The sequence below is a fragment of the Antennarius striatus genome, chromosome 21, assembly GCF_040054535.1.
Source record: "Antennarius striatus isolate MH-2024 chromosome 21, ASM4005453v1, whole genome shotgun sequence".
Lineage (NCBI taxonomy): Eukaryota > Metazoa > Chordata > Actinopteri > Lophiiformes > Antennariidae > Antennarius > Antennarius striatus.
Window position 1 is genome coordinate 9,401,722 of NC_090796.1, and position 15,779 is coordinate 9,417,500.

A 15,779-nucleotide genomic window follows, 5' to 3' on the forward strand; every position below is an offset into this window, starting at 1 on the left:
TGTGTGTGTGTGTGTGTGTGTGTGTGTGTGTGTGTGTGTGTGTGTTTTCCTAAATTCAATCCAATTCGGTTCCAATTCAATTAAAAAAACTTAATTTGTCCCCAAGGGGAAATTGAAAACAATTAGAGCAATGAACAGAAATTTACAGTATAAACAGGTATCTAATTTTATATATATATATATATATATATATATATATATATATACACACACACACACACACACACACACACACAATTAGATACACACACACACACATATAAATATGTGTGTGTATATATATTATATAGATCTTCTTTTTTCTTTTTAATGCATACGTGTCCAAAGTATTCCATGAAAATATGAATGGAATAATGACCAACAGACTTCAATTTCACGGAGACGAGAAGCGGTGACGGACCTGTCTCCAAAAAATACAGAAACTAGGATTTGTTTGTAATCATGTCCCTTGATTTCATTGGCTCAGCTGGACTACGAGGGCGGGACAAAGGATTTGATTGGGTGTAGGTGGCGCACACAGGTAACCCGCTCCTGGTGACAACCTGGAACCTTATTCCTTCCTGGAAGGAGTTCGTTGGGAAATTTAGTCGACGGTAAATCACTCGAAGAAGTGATTTTATCGATTAGTAGTAATTTGTTGTTTACTTCTTCTATCCCACTGCCACTAGTCCAAATAAGGCCTACCAGTAGAAGTGGAGAGGTGGAACTAACGGTGTGGAAAGAATTTACCTGATGATTTACATGTCATAGATAATCATTGGCTCTGTGGTAGACGATTTTTAGGTGATAACTGCTGCGACTTTACGCGGAATGTCGCTAAATTCAAAATTCCCCACCATTTTTCTCTGCGTGATGGGTGAGTATGATCCGTTTATCCCTCCTGTCTCCTCCCTTCTTTTGTCGTTTGTTCGGTTCTTTGTCCACCTGTAAAACACAGATACCTGGGATCAGATTGCCCACTAAACCGGTTTCAAATTGTACAAAAAAAGTCAAATTGCCACGGTTACAGTTAATCAGAAATGTAATTTCTACTGTATTTCAGGTGTTTTGGCCTCCTCCGCTCAAAAATGTGGCCGACCACCGCTACAGCTGAACAGGATTGTGGGTGGGATGGACGCCATGGATGGGGCCTGGCCCTGGCAGGTGGATGTACAGGTGTGTTCCTCAGCAGGGCTTCAGCTCTAATCCTGTAGTTATACCCCAAAGTACAGTTCTGCAACACTTGATGTACATTAGATTTATCGGCAAAATATTTAGATATTTACAGTTTAAATTTCAATAGTACAATAGATTTTTATTCTCTATTCTATTACTGACAATTGCAGTCTCACAATAAGCTGACCCACAATAACCTCCAGTAGCGCAAATCAGGTTTTGGGATGCTGTGTTTTGGAACGACGAAACAATACGATGTTTGTATGATTGTGGATCAGTAGCATGTCTGCTGGAAGAAGAAGAGCGAAGCTCGAAAGAACACCGTGCCTACAGTGTCTCAGTGATGCCTTTGAGCTGCTTTACATCCTCACTTGAGAAACCCACAGCATGTAAGAGCATAAGAGGGATTCTGTCAAGTATCAGGACATCCTAGGAGAAAATACTTCACCTTCTGTGAAGGACAAAAAGAGAAACTGTACATTCCTATCAGACAATGATCCCAAATATAAATATACCTAGGGTGGGTTTCAGAAGAATCAATGGAACGTTCAGATGAGGCCGTCATAATGGCCAAAACTGAATATTATTGATGTTCTGTAGTTGATTTGTTTTAGGAAGGTGGTCGCAGCACCTGAACCCTGGAACATTCCAGAACTGGAGGCTTTTGCCCCTGAGGAATGGGCTACAATTTTGTCTTATATGGGGAAAGCACTTGCAATACTTTTGTTGAGCCATTTAAAAATTTTAAAACACAGTGTGACTGAACAATGCTCCTTCCAGCTGCATGTGTGTTGAGGTGTAGTCCAGGTCTGGTGTATGAAACTGACCTGCTGATGGAGGGCTTTGCTTGTGATGCAGAGATGACTCACATTTTTACGCCCCTCTGCTTTCAGACACAGACTTCTGGTCATATCTGTGGAGCCTCTATCATCACAGAGAAGTGGGTTCTATCAGCCGCTCATTGTTTCCCGAAGTAAGACAATGCTCCTCATGTAATAAATCAGCAAGCGAAGTCACGTGTAAGCTCAATTCCACAGGCACCGTGCTTCGATTATGATCCATGATGCTCAAATCACATGATTGAAATTCTTAAATACCTAAATTTTGTAGAAGCCCTTCAGGAAAATCAGTCTCTTCAAGGAGAATGTGATGAATTGTCTTTTTCATCTTAGATATTTAATAAATGCAGCCCCATCGTTTTTTATATCTGACTGATATTTTATAACTTCTCAATTTCTCACAATTTGTCACAAAATCTTGAGGACCGTTCCTCATCAATGTGATTCACTGACGTTCAGATCGCTGTGTGAGGGCCAGAATGTGCTGAACTTAAACTGCATGTGAACAAGACCTTTTTACTTTCACAGGAATGTGGTTAATCTTAAACTCATTATACAGAGCATGCGCAGGGCATAGAGACATTCTGGTCCCCTTTGTCGCTATAAAACGGAAGGCTCTCACATTTCCAGTTAGGCAGCAGGTTTCATTCACCATCTGTTTGCTTTCAGTCCATCTGATGTGAGTTCGTACATCATCTACGCTGGCCGGTACCAACTGAATGGACTCAACTTGCACGAGTCAAGTCACAGGATTAGAAAGGTGGTGATTCCAGAAGGCTATGTGGAACCTCACAGGGGGGGCGATCTGGCGTTGGTGGAGCTGTCCAGCCCAGTAACTTGGTCAGATTATGTCAGTCCCATCTGTTTGCCCTCCTCTGGCACCCTGTTCCCAGCTGGCATGCCATGCTATGTTACCGGCTGGGGTAACATTCGTGATAACGGTAAGGCTTCCTCTCATTGTGTTAGCATGTATGGAGAATGCTTTTACTCGTCAATTTAAAGTTTTACATAACTCTTAAAGCCCAATTCATTTTCTGTCTGACATGCTAATAAGGGAATAATTTATCCTTTGTATTTATGTGAAAGATAAGAACATCAACAATGTTGTGTACTTTTTCTTAGGGGCATTTTTATTAATTTTAAAATTTTGTATGCTTTGAATCATACAGCAGAGATATCATCAAAGGAGTGGGGGGGTTTTGGGGGGGGGTTACCACAGATGTTATATCTACAGTATATTTCAGTGTGTAAATGGAGTTGCTACACAAAGAATGCTAGAAAAAGTACCAATTCAAATAATTAAAACTGCAATTTTTTGATCCCACAGACATCACACCATAATAGCGTATAGTCTGTTGCTCTATATTGCTCACAATATAGATTGAGTTTTCCGATAAAGATATGTAGACCGATTTAACATGTAGTGCAGCAGACCAAATTTAAACATTTCCCAATCAATGGAACATAAGTTTTCTCAAACCGTTGATCGAATAGTGAACTCCCGTGTTCACTAACTGCAGTGGTTCCAATAAGTCTAGAATAAAGGTAAATTACCCTTTATATTAAACGTTAGAGGCCAAGGTAATTATACTGAGTAGTAGCTCTACTTCATTTCTAAAATTTTTTTTTTTTTTAACTTTTCCATGTAAAGTTGGTTTTAAGGTGACTGAACATTTATCACCTTCTCTATAACATTTATCCAAAACAATGAATTTTTCAATGAGAGAACATCTTGCAAGGGAATCTTTTCAATCATACTAGGTTGAATGAATTCTAATCAAATTTTTTCATGTTCTGTCTTCTCCTCAGTCCCTCTGCCAGGAGTTGGGACTCTGCAGGAAGTTCAAGTGCCAATCATTTCCCAGAGTTCATGCCAGGCGATGTACCAGTTGAACCCAGTCGAACAGGTGGACATCCTGTTTGACATGATCTGTGCTGGACTCCAGGAGGGCGGCAAGGACTCCTGCCAGGTACTATTGGCTCAGCTGTTTTACATTGCTTTGTTTACATGGAACACCACTCACTTGCATAGAAGAATCAAACAGTAAGCACGACTCAAACTGAAACCATGCTGCAATCCATCATCTAGGTTGGAACGCTTTCATTTTAGTACCTCAGAGTGGTTGAGGTTGAATGTGTGTTTGTGTCATCTTTTCAGGGTGATTCAGGAGGACCCCTCGTCTGCAAGATGGTAAATGGGACCTGGGTGCAGGCTGGGGTGGTGAGCTTCGGACTGGACTGTGCTCGTGAAAATCAACCAGGTGTTTATACCAGACTTACCAGCTACTCAGACTTCATCAAAAGCACTGTGCCCGGGATCCAGCTGTTTGGGAGAGCTAATCGGAACTGGTATGAGATGACTGCTGTGCTGTACAGTTGTCTGTCAACTCTAGTGATCCTATTTCACTGATAAGACAGAAAATTTTGAAGTGCGATGCCAAATCAGTTAAGATCAATTGCATTTGCAAAATTAAAACTAGAAAAGAGTGCCTGAATTGTACGTGAAGAAATATTGATGCAATGTAATATAACTATGCTTTTTAAAAATTCGTCCTTTATGAGCATCGATTCAAAGTAGTTTGTAGGTTGTATTTTAAAAAAGAATGAGTTAAATAAACTGCGTTTTGTATTTGAATTAAATTGTTACTTTCATTCTTAAAATCAAATCAGTGCTCAGTTCAACATCTGATATTTGGGGTTGGATATCTTCTTGTGGGTACTCAAACTTCAGTGATGCTTTAAAGGTATCATGAAATCTTTTTTTTCCATTTGTAGACATCAGAAATGCTAATTATTGAATTCTTACTTTAAGCATGTCTTAAAGTTTTAAGGTAATTTTGAGTCATTATTGAAGAAGAGACAGGTGATGACACAGCTTTCTTTACTATAAAGAAATGTCTTAATGGTAAAAGAGACTGCTTTTTAGTGCCAATTACAAAAAAACAAGCTTTTAAATTACCTTGATCTGTCAAGATTTATATGCTAAAAAAAGAACAGTTACACAAATCCAAGTGTTATCTTATAAATCCCAGGGAGGGAGCGTCAGGCATCAGAAGGAATGGTATCAGAGAGGATCATGGGAGAGCCGAGCTGCAGCTCCTGCTGCAGTGATTCCAGATCAGCTGGAGTCATGCGGTGAACCTCACTCCAATCAGATAAGAGGGATGCTGAGAGAGGGGCCGAGTCGTAACTGAGGAAGAAAAATATAAATGGCATTGTGAGTGACTGTCTTTCATTACAGAACACAATAGAGGTCCAATGCAGAAAATCAGGGTTTTTTTTAAGTTCCTTACACCAAATCTACACAATTTGTTTCCTATCAATGTTTTATTTTAACTGTAAAGAGTAGTAGATGCGTTTTCCACATTTACAATCTTGTAAGTATCTCTGAACTGTGAAAAATGCTGAGCATTGTCCTTTTTGTAACATCTGTGTCCATTAGTTTAACTTATGAGGATGATTTTTTAAAATGAGGGAAAGTGAGTTGTATTTTACTGAACAACAGCAAAAAAAAATGTTATATATAGCAAATAAATGTCCTGTACATACTGTTTATCCACAACAAACCTAATTCTATATCTAAAATCATGTTTGGGGAGGACCTATGATCTATTGAACTGACATGAGAAATATCAGTTCAAATTTCATTCGTTTTTTAGTGTTTGGTCAAAGCTATCTAACCACAAACCATTTAAAGTGCATTTATCAAAATTTAATCATTGATTGTATTTCAATGAAATAGTCTAACAGAATCTAATTATATTGTAATTGAAAAATGACAATTATTTCTCAACTTTTTATACCTTTGCAATGGAAATTTTTTTCCTGGATCACATGCCAACATAAAACTGTCTACACAACACTGCTGAGATTGTTAAACCAAATAAAGCTGATTTTTTAAAAAAATCTGGTAACTGATTAACAGAGTGTTTATTTTGTAACTGTATCCACTTATCTCAACGTGAGTCCTGCAGCTCTGTATTAGCCTCAGACTGTGGATTTTGACTTGCATCTCTTGCACTAAAATGTCTTGTAAAAAAAAACAACTACCAAATCCACAGAATTGAGATAATTGTCTGACATGAATACATGAAGCTCTACAAATCAAAGTCTAGTTTGTCAGGTATCAGGAATTTTTTCATCAGTTAAACAGTCTTTTCAACCAAGGCCGTATGTAAATGAACCCTACCTGTCCCGGTCACAGTGTTGCAGATCTGTGAGAGATTGGTTGAGAAGGTCATCCAGGTCAAAGCCCACGCCGTACCCAGCCCCGCTGCCTTTAGGGGTGACGGAGAATACTGGAGGTAAAACATCCTCTACCTGACGGGAAAAAATGGAGAATATTTGGTCAACTGAAATTTGTACATTTAAGATTAGATCTAGGCAATTAGATTGTGAATTTTAAGCCTGGTATATACAGAACTAGTCTGGACACAGCTTGCAGTTACATTTAATAGGAAACTTTGTTCATACTTTTGTCAGGCATGGTAGCTTCTTTGGTAAAATGCTACCTGTGAGAAGTGAAAAGAATATTTAAGAAAATCCCAAAGTAGCAAATGAAACTGGAGGCACACCTGTGACTTGGAGAGCTGTAGTGTTACTGTGTGGATATCAGGTGCTATGGAGGGCCCCTGCTGTCCAGTATCTGTGAATCCTAAACTAGGATGAGGCTGTGACGACACTCCTAAAACCCCACAGAGAGGGTTTGTGGGCTGTGGTCCAGATTTGTCTCCTCCAGAGGAACACAACTTCTCTGTCTGCCCAGCAACTGCAGTGGAGGTGTTAGACTGATTATTTTGACCTCTGATAGCCACATTCGGTTGAGGCTGAGGGTCAGGCTGACACTGAGGCTGGAGCTGCGGCTGGAGAAAACTTGACATGGAGGGCTGTGGTTTTTTGTTTGGTTGTGGTCGTTGTGGCTTTGTCTCTAATTGCTCCCTACTCCAGTTCCCCACACAGCTGAAACCACGTTCATTGCCTCCGCTCTGAGGTTTGAGGATGTTGTTCTTAACAAAGCCACTAGTGACAGTCATCACATCTAAACCTCCGTTTGCAGCCACAACCATATCTGCTGGAGGCTTCCTCTGGCTCAGGGAGAAAAGCAGTGGCTGCTGGGCGCTGGGAGTTTGAAACATGCCCTGCTGGTTATCTTTAATTTGAGTAATTATCTGTTCATTAGATTGAAACTTCCTTGCCTCTTTGTTTATAATATTGTTCAGTGCTCCTTGAGTGTTATCAGCCAGAGCTAAACACTGGTGTAAGTTCACACTACAGTCCTTACTTGCTCCATCATCATTAGGAATCTGAGATTTCTCATTGCCTCTGTCCATCATCTTTGTCCAACGCTGCAAAAGGCTTTTGTCGTTGTCGCTCAGCAAAACTCCACCCAGCGAGTCCCCCTGCTTTCCCTCCCTTCTCTCCTTTTCCTTCATTTTCCTCTCCCTCTCTCTTGCCCGTTCCTGCCTTTTCCTTCTTTTCTCCTCTCTTTCTCGTTGACGCTCCTGTGCCGTGACAGGCCGACGATGTTCTGCAGCAGAAGACAGGGAGGATGATAAACCGCCTCCTGCACAGACGTCAATTCCCACAGCAGAGGTGCCCCCATCTGCAACAAAGATATCGAATTATGATGAAGGCAATTGAAGAATGAAAAATCGGAAGACGTGGAAAACAACTCACCACCCCTAGCTTTATTTCTGAGAGCTGATTTTAGTAAAGCTGCTTTAAGTGCAGCTTTGGTGTCCTCTGAAATGGCTCCATCTTTTCTGGTTCCTTCTCCTGCACCCGTAGGAGGCCTGGCAGTCTTGGTCAGAGATTGTGAAAGGGACTGAGACAATGACTGGGCCTGTGCCACAGATAGAAAAAGGGAAGGCACAGTGGCGGGTAGGGGGGTCATGGTATGTGCTGTCGTAAGAATGGATTGGTGAGCTTGGGTCACAGACTGGCTCTGGGTGGGTTGAGTCAGAGGAGCCTGACTGCTGGTTAGCTGCTCTTGTACTTCACTGTCTCTCATTGTTTCTGATGAAGTGTTCTGACTAGACACTGGTGTTGTTAAATCTATAGTTTCCGGCTGACCACTATCTGAGTTGGCACTAGGCATGTCCACATCAACTGGGCCACTCTCGCTTTTCGAAAGCAGAGGCAGATTATGGGTCACATGAGATGGGACATCTTCTAAAAGGGATGCAGACTTATTGAAGGTTTGCATCTGATGTGTAAATGTATGGTTTGCATCTGCTGGTGTGCGTTCTTCTTGCTGCTGGGATTTCACTTGTGCTGCTTGTGGGTGTCCTCCCATTGGACCCAATGTTGATTCATTCAAGTTAACATTGGAAGACTGGGCATTGCACTGGATACCGCTTTGTGCTGGAGTTCTACCGTTCTCCCTCACCAAAGGTCTGAACTGCAGTCGTTGGCGACAGGTCTGCTTATTTTGATGAAAATCCTGGATTTCCATCAGTATTGCCTCTTTAATTTGTTCCTTGTTCATTGGAAGCTTGTCAAACTCAAAGTCAAATGCTGGCACACAAAGTGGCTCATCATCTGGGTCATGATATTTGGTCAGGTACGGATGCTCCAGGGCTTGAGTTACACTAATTCTTTCACGAGGGTCAAAGCGCAACATGGCCGCCAGCAAGTCCAAAGCTTCTGGTTCAGCTTGTGGATACAGTTTGGCCAAAGGCACTGCCGACCGTGACGGAAGACTCTGGACATAGGAGCGTACTCTATCAGCCCGTATAGCGCCAATCAACATCTCAGGAGGAGTTCCTAACACAGACAAAATGAGCTGGAGCTGGTGGACATAATGCTTCCCAGGAAAAAGCTGCTTGCGCCCCAACATTTCTGCAAAGATGCAGCCCACAGACCACAAGTCAATGGCCAAGCTATAATGATTTAAAGACAGTAGGAGTTCAGGAGCACGGTACCATCGAGTTGCCACATATTCTGTCATGAAAGAATGAGACTCTTCGGGGTGTGAACTCAGACCCCTTGCCATGCCAAAATCACCGATTTTCAGCTCACAGTTTTCATTCACCAACAGGTTGGAGGGTTTGAGGTCACGGTGGATGACGTTGGCAGAATGCACATACTTGAGGCCACGCAGGAGCTGGTACAGAAAGTAGCGGGTGTGCTCTGAGGTCAGTGTTTGGGCAGAGTGTATGATCTGGTGCAAGTCACTTTCCATCAGGTCCAACACCACATACCTGCAAACACAAGAAGTTATAAAATACCTTATTCCACGAGTAACAGATATGGTTGATGGTCCTCAGAAACAAACTATTTTGCATGGAAAAAACTATTTTGCAAAGGAACTTCATTCCTTTGCAAGAGTATTTCATACATACACCGACTTGAAGGCAGAGTGAGGAAGGTTAGGCTGCAGGATATCTTTGATAGCAATTATGTTGTCATGTTTGAAGTGCTTGAGAATTTTCAACTCTCTCAATGTCCTTTTGGCATTTGTCACCACCTCAAATGCATTGGAGATCTTCTTTATCGCCACCTGCTGGCCTATGAAATTAAGAAAACATTTTTTAAAATGCACAACAGGGTAAGGTGTACAACGGAATTTCCAGTTTTAGCATTGAGGATTGCAGTAAACACACACTGAGCTATCTGTTTGTGAAATCATCCCTACCGTTGTCCCGTCTCCTGGCAGATGAAACAACGCCGTAAGCCCCTGTGCCAATGGTTTCTATAACATCGTATTCCTCACCGACATCAAACTTCACATTCAGAGAGTGCGCTTTAAGCAAAGCCAAGTTTTTTGCTGTCGTGCTGGTGTCTGTGGTGCCTTCTGCTGGTGGGACACCAGGTTGGACCTGGGTTTCTCCATTTTTAACAGTGGCCATTCTTTGAGACATGGCCGTAGGCTGACCATTTTTACCTTCCCCACTCTCCTCAGATGACATTTTTCTGCAAAGAATCAAAAACAGCAATGTGATATTTATTCATTGCCGTGCGTATGCAGTTAAATTTCTTTTCTACATGTACTATTGTATATATTTAATGATGTTTTTGTCTTTTATTTGACACAAGTAGGGTTGGGTAATAAAGTTCAAATAATTAACACACTATCAAAGGGATTTTTTACACTATTGATAACACGTCAAATGTAATAGTATAAATAAGTATTTTGACAGTCAAATAACTCAGTCAATTTTCAGCAATGTTGAACAATTGTTTCCAACTGTCTAAAATATTAAATTTTTTACATAATAAGAAATATTGCACATAAATAACTATTAGTGACTCTTTAATATCCTCAGCTTCATTTAAAACATGCTTACAAAACTACGGATTAATACTATCTGCTAATGAAGAGTCAAACACAATTGCTACCCGCCCCCTGTAGATACCTAACACCGCACAGGTGGGGTGTTGCTTCAGGTGGTCAAGCATGGACTGCGTAGGTACAAAAATACAGAAATACAGTAAGGTTATGGTTTGTAATCGTTTATACACAACCTGGAATTATTATAGGTAATTAACATTAAAACAGATGAAGAGAAAACAAAGCGTCACTAGCAACTACAAAAACGCAAGGCCCGTAAATGAGATGGCCAAAAACTGTGGCTTTCACTTAAAATACCTCTCAAATTATTCTGTGATCTGCTAAGAAATAAATAGACACGGAACAAGTAAATGGTGATCTTCCCTTTCGTTGATATAAAGGCATTATTTCGCCAGCTTTTACAAATCACACGCAGCATTCCCCACACTTACCACAGGGGCGTAAGCTAACGTTGTTACCTGGAGCTCAGGCTTTCTAGGAACGTACATAGTAAAAGCATGTCTTTCTCGGGTTATAAAACCAAACGGGGGAAAAACTCATTCAGATTTCAAATAACTGGCTTGATTGTCACCTTATGAACCGACCACAACATCCGTGGTGGTGTTTTTAATCCTGTAGTCGTCCGGGTGTCTTGTTTTTGTCAGCTGCTTCCTCGCACGGTTCCGTGTTGACGCTGAGTGTCATGTCCTAGACCAATAGGAGCAGAGGATGACCCGCCCAAAAACCAGAATCATCCAATAGGATCAGCGAACGTCGAAGCGGGGAGGATAGAGGCAGGTTCTCATCAATTATGTCTTTGCTCGGTCAAAAAAAAAAATGAATAGAAAAAAAAATTGTCTGGATTTAAACCTTCATATATTTTCTTTTTGTATATAATGTATTTTTTTATATGTTTCATGGTATTTGTTATATGATATCTAGAATTGGTCACGCTAAACCAACTGTAGGTATGACTGTGAGTGAATGTTTGTCTGAATGAATTGGGGACTTGTTAAGAATGGACAGTACCCCACCCTCCAGCCCGACGTCAGCTGGGACAGACTCCAGCTCATACCCGTGTCCCGGATTCGGATAAGTGGATGAAGACTGAATGAAGAAAGAAGAAATTGAAAGAATAAATGGTATACAACTAATGTCTAAAAAGAACTCGATACACTAACCCCTCATAACGCAGGCGTAAAAAGCAATAAAAATATTTTTTTATAAGATATATATATATATATATATATATATATATATATATATATATATATATATATATATATATATAATTATAAAGTAATTAAGAATAGCCCTCCATTTAGCCCTCCAATAGCCCTCCCTCCACGGGAGGCTCCGTCCCTACAAGGCGGCTGGACCAGATAAGGTCTCCCCAAGACTCCTCCGAGCCTGTGCTTCGGAACTAGGGGACCCCCTGCAACAATTGTTCAACCTCAGTCTGCGGCTGGGGAGGGTCCCGTCACTGTGGAAGACCTCCTGCATTGTCCCTGTACCCAAGAAAGGACGCCCTACTGAGCTCAACGACCACAGACCGGTCGCTCTTACCTCCCACGTAATGAAGACCCTAGAGCGACTGGTCCTGGAGCTCATGCGTCCACAGGTGCAGGGTGCTATGGACCCTCTCCAGTTTGCCTATCAGGCCAAGGTTGGGGTTGACGATGCTGTCATGTACCTCCTCCACCGCACACTCTCCTACCTGGACGCCGGGGGCTGTGCCGTCAGAGTGCTCTTCTTCGACTTTTCGAGTGCCTTCAACACCATCCAGCCCCAGCTCCTGCAGGATAAACTGACCTCCATGGCTGTGGACCCCTACCTCGTGAGCTGGATTACGGACTACCTAACGGACAGACCCCAGTACGTCCGTATGGGGGACTGCTTGTCTTCTATGGTGACCAGCAGCACGGGGGCGCCACAGGGGACCGTTCTATCCCCCATTCTCTTCACCCTCTACACATCAGACTTCAAGCACAACTCGGATACATGCCACATACAGAAGTACTCCGATGACACCGCGATAGTGGCATGTATCCGGGAGGGTGATGAGGGGGGGTACAGGGCATTGGTGGCTGACTTCGTGGAGTGGTGCCAACAGAACCAGCTCCAGCTCAACGTCTCCAAGACAAAGGAGATGGTTCTGGATTTCCGGCGGGCACCTCCCTCTCCACAGCCGGTGATCATCAATGGCAGTGAGGTGGAGGTGGTAGAAAACTATAAGTACCTGGGACTGCAGCTAGACAGCAGACTGGACTGGTCACTCAACTCCAACTGTGTGTACAAGAAGGGGCAGAGCAGGATGTACTTCCTAAGGAGGCTGGCCTCCTTCAACATCTGTCCTAAGCTCCTTTTCATGTTCTATCAGTCCGTAGTCTCCAGTGTGCTGTCATACGCCATTGTGTGTTGGGGTGGGGGGGCCAGGAAAAGAGATATGGACCGTCTGAACAGACTCATCCGCAGAGCGGGCTCAGTGGTCGGGCTGAGCCTGGACTCTGTGGATATGCTTCTGGAGAGCAGGACCATGTCTAAAATTAAGGCCATCATGAACAACACCAGGCACCCCCTACACACCACCTTCTCCCAGCAGAGAAGCACCTTCAGCGGCAGACTGCTGTCACACAGCGCCTCCACAGAGAGGCTGAGGTCCTCCTTCGTGCCCCGTGCCATCAGGGGGTACAATGACTCTCTCAGGAGGAGCGGGGGGGAGGTGGCGAGGTCAGCACGGGGTTGAAAATGGATTTAATTTAATTTAATTTAAATTTAATTTTATACTGTTGTATATATATATATATATATATATATATATATATATATATATATAAAATTTATTTATTTATTTTTATACTGTTTTTATATTTTAATTCAATTTTATACTGTTTAGATTTTATTTTATACTGTTTATATTTTAATACTGTAATATTTTTAAATTTTATACTGTTTATAATTTTAGTTATAGTTTAGTATATAAGTCCTGTTAGTGCTGCATGTGCCTGTCTGTTAGTGTAATGTATGTCTTGTGGTATGTCCTGTGATGTCAGTGTTTCCTTTTCTCCTGGTGTTTATCCAGTATTATTTGTTAAGTAATGCCTGAGCAGTGGATATATGCAATTTCCTCCGGGATTAATAAAGTATCTATCTATCTATCTATCTATCTATCTATCTATCTATCTATCTATCTATCTATCTATCTATCTATCTATCTATCTATCTATCTATCTATCTATCTATCTATCTATCTATTTACAGTTGTGATAATAAGTAGTGTGCATAGTAACCACTTATCAGTTACAATACTGCCTTCTTCCATAAATGATGAGGCACATTAGGCATGCGTTCAAACATCGGTTTGTGCAGAAATTGCGTACCATATTGAGGGTTATGTTGTGTGTACTGTACGTCATGAACGGTGAAGAATTTAGCATTTCCCTGTAAACCTGAAGTCCGGAGTAAATATTTCTCTGGCTGTCTCAAAAGCTGGATCCCTGCTATCCAATCAGAGACAGCGACCAGAAATACAGCAGGCCAATCAAATGCAAGAATCTGACTTTTAACACGTCGCCCAAAGTGAACTTTGGTGAGGAAACAACCGGGATCAGACCGGTATAATTCATCTAAGATCGCAGGAGTCCTATAAATTAATTTGCAGGTGTCCTACAAGTGTACCCTCAAACAGTAATGGCATTTCCGAAATGGGAGCGAAAAGCACGCATATTTCTGTGCATTTTCGGTTTATTTCTGTCTGTTTACGCGCTTCACGTCGAGCTGTCCCGAGAGAGAAACCCAGATTACAGGGCGCTGTGCGATCTGGGGGAGTCAGTGAGCTGCTCCAAAGTTTTTACCTCCAGGTATGTCCCTGAATTCCACACCTAGGTTTGTCGGCTGAATCGTCCGGACCAGACCTCAATGTATTCCCGAGTAACGACCGAATCTTCCAGGTTCTAAGGTTGGCTTGTAAGATGTTAGTGTTCGTTGCAGGTCCGGCCCAGTTCACTGCCACGTGTTAAAGTCCAACAAAAATACTTCACTAAGACTATAAAACTTTACCACCACACATTAAAAAAAAAAAGTGACATTCCTGTGACATTCTCTCTAGAGTTTCTGTGGTTAACTGTAAATGCGTATATGTTTATGTTTGCACCGTTTATTTTTACACTGTTTATGTTTACACTGTTACTTTTACATTGTTTACGCTGTGTATTACAACACACATAATGCTGCCACAATAAAGAAACGTTTCTGACGGATATCTTTATAGTTTTATAGTGCTGCTGTTTTTTTATATAATTATCTCATTGCACTACTTTTTTATATTGTACATTTCTGTTCATTGTATATTTTAGTGATAGTGTTGGTTTTCTGAGTCTGATTTTTGCTCTTTTCACTCTGCATGTCCTTTTGTACCAATGCTGCTCTATGTGCCTCTAATTGCCTCTGAGGACAAATAAAGATTTTTGAATTGAATTGATTATTCTTACTATTACTATCATCATCATCATCTTCACTTTCATCTTGTAGAATTTTGTAGTTCTTACAGTTTTCAACCTTTACTCTAACTTTATTTTCTGTCAAAATGTGTTGTTCTGACATGTTTCTCTGGGATTTTTTGTGGCAGATGGGGACGTGGCTTTGGTTTGCTCCAGTTCGTTGTTGCCCAAGACAGCCCTCTGAACCAGCCCAACAGTGTGCTCGGCATCATATTTTATTCTCTGCAGATGGGCCTTGGTACATCTACTATTGTCTTCTTCAAATTACAGACTACTGCCTGATGTTTCTAGCCAAAATACTTCAAATTGGCTGGCGCAGTATTTAGGCTAAATTCTGTATTACTTCATCTTTAAATTAAATTTAATCAGATATAGCATGTTTATCAAATATTTCCTGTTTCTTGTTTTTTATTGATGGATTGTTTGTGTTTATTGCAGGACTGTCTGTATCCAAAAGAGCTGCACTGTTTTTAGTGTTTTCCTCCTGGGTGTCAGTTGCTGGTTCCATCTACCTTGCATCAATTCTGGCCTTTGTTCTGGGGGATTTCTGCATGGTCTGCGTGTCAACATATGTTGTAAACTTTGCATTGCTGTTCACCAATGTGAAGCGAAGGACAGCAATTGAGGGAATGAAAGAGAAGGCTGGATAAAATGTGACATGTGAAATTTAACAACAATTTTGTCTGCTGAGCTGGCGCCGCACTGGATTTGAAATAAAAATGATCTCCTACAGTAATGTGCTTACACCTGTAAAGACTTTTGAATGAAGCAAAACTGGAAGTGCATGTCAGACGTCTAAGATAATTGTAAGTACAAGTGAAAAAAGAGCAGTCATTTTGTATATGCTTGTGTGTTTTGACAGCTTTACACATAAATAAAGCCTCACCTGTTGTGGGTTTCTCCTCAGTTTGTGATGACAGCAAAGATCACATAAGTGGACAAATGCTGTTCTGCTGGAAAGTTGCAAGCAGCAAAGCAAAGTTGCACAATTCTAGCCAGAAGCTTTGGTAGTGA

General features: G+C 41.4%; 3 protein-coding genes across 4 annotated transcripts in view; 2 read left to right on the forward strand and 1 right to left on the reverse strand.

Moving 5' to 3' along the window:
- Positions 1–531: 531 nt before the first annotated feature.
- zgc:92313 (uncharacterized protein LOC436869 homolog) lies at positions 532–4,421 on the forward strand. Its single transcript, XM_068306054.1, has 6 exons — positions 532–856; positions 1,043–1,155; positions 2,049–2,128; positions 2,664–2,935; positions 3,804–3,964; positions 4,153–4,421. The coding sequence occupies exons 1-6, from the start codon at positions 811–813 to the stop codon at positions 4,402–4,404; spliced, it is 924 nt and encodes a 307-aa protein (XP_068162155.1). The 5' UTR covers positions 532–810; the 3' UTR covers positions 4,405–4,421.
- A 615-nt stretch (positions 4,422–5,036) lies between these two features.
- Positions 5,037–10,952, reverse strand: mapk7 (mitogen-activated protein kinase 7). Of its 2 annotated transcripts, XM_068306053.1 has the most exons (8): positions 10,859–10,944; positions 10,352–10,397; positions 9,631–9,908; positions 9,338–9,503; positions 7,671–9,196; positions 6,569–7,596; positions 6,184–6,314; positions 5,037–5,184 (listed from the first exon to the last, which is right to left on the reverse strand). In XM_068306053.1, exons 3-8 carry the CDS (start codon positions 9,902–9,904, stop codon positions 5,037–5,039), a joined length of 3,273 nt encoding a protein of 1,090 aa, XP_068162154.1. In that variant the 5' UTR covers positions 9,905–9,908; positions 10,352–10,397; positions 10,859–10,944. The 2 variants fall into 2 exon arrangements, with proteins under 2 accessions (XP_068162154.1, XP_068162153.1); XM_068306052.1 differs by lacking the exon at positions 10,352–10,397 and having other exon boundaries at positions 10,859–10,952.
- A 2,893-nt stretch (positions 10,953–13,845) lies between these two features.
- The window catches only part of vkorc1 (vitamin K epoxide reductase complex, subunit 1), a 2,556-nt gene continuing 622 nt past the window's right edge, over positions 13,846–15,779 (forward strand). Inside the window, exons 1-3 of the mRNA XM_068306055.1 lie at positions 13,846–14,126; positions 14,894–15,003; positions 15,204–15,779. The exon at positions 15,204–15,779 is cut by the window's right edge and continues 622 nt beyond it. Coding sequence (XP_068162156.1) covers positions 13,957–14,126; positions 14,894–15,003; positions 15,204–15,415 — 492 coding nt within the window. The 5' untranslated portion in view covers positions 13,846–13,956 and the 3' untranslated portion in view covers positions 15,416–15,779. The remainder of the gene's footprint in view (positions 14,127–14,893; positions 15,004–15,203) is intronic.

Bases quoted from the DNA above. Each gene is read 5' to 3' on its own strand.
- mapk7 (XM_068306052.1), bottom strand. From the start codon at position 9,904: ATGTCATCTGAGGAGAGTGGGGAAGGTAAAAATGGTCAGCCTACGGCC. The intron at 9,504-9,630 runs GTAGGGATGATT...TTAATTTCATAG, and splicing joins TGCCAGGAGACGGGACAACG to GCCAGCAGGTGGCGATAAAG. The intron at 6,315-6,568 runs GTGTGCCTCCAG...TTTTCCCGTCAG, and splicing joins TACAGCTCTCCAAGTCACAG to GTAGAGGATGTTTTACCTCC.
- zgc:92313 (XM_068306054.1), top strand. From the start codon at position 811: ATGTCGCTAAATTCAAAATTCCCCACCATTTTTCTCTGCGTGATGG. The intron at 857-1,042 runs GTGAGTATGATC...ACTGTATTTCAG, and splicing joins CATTTTTCTCTGCGTGATGG to GTGTTTTGGCCTCCTCCGCT. The intron at 1,156-2,048 runs GTGTGTTCCTCA...CTCTGCTTTCAG, and splicing joins CCTGGCAGGTGGATGTACAG to ACACAGACTTCTGGTCATAT.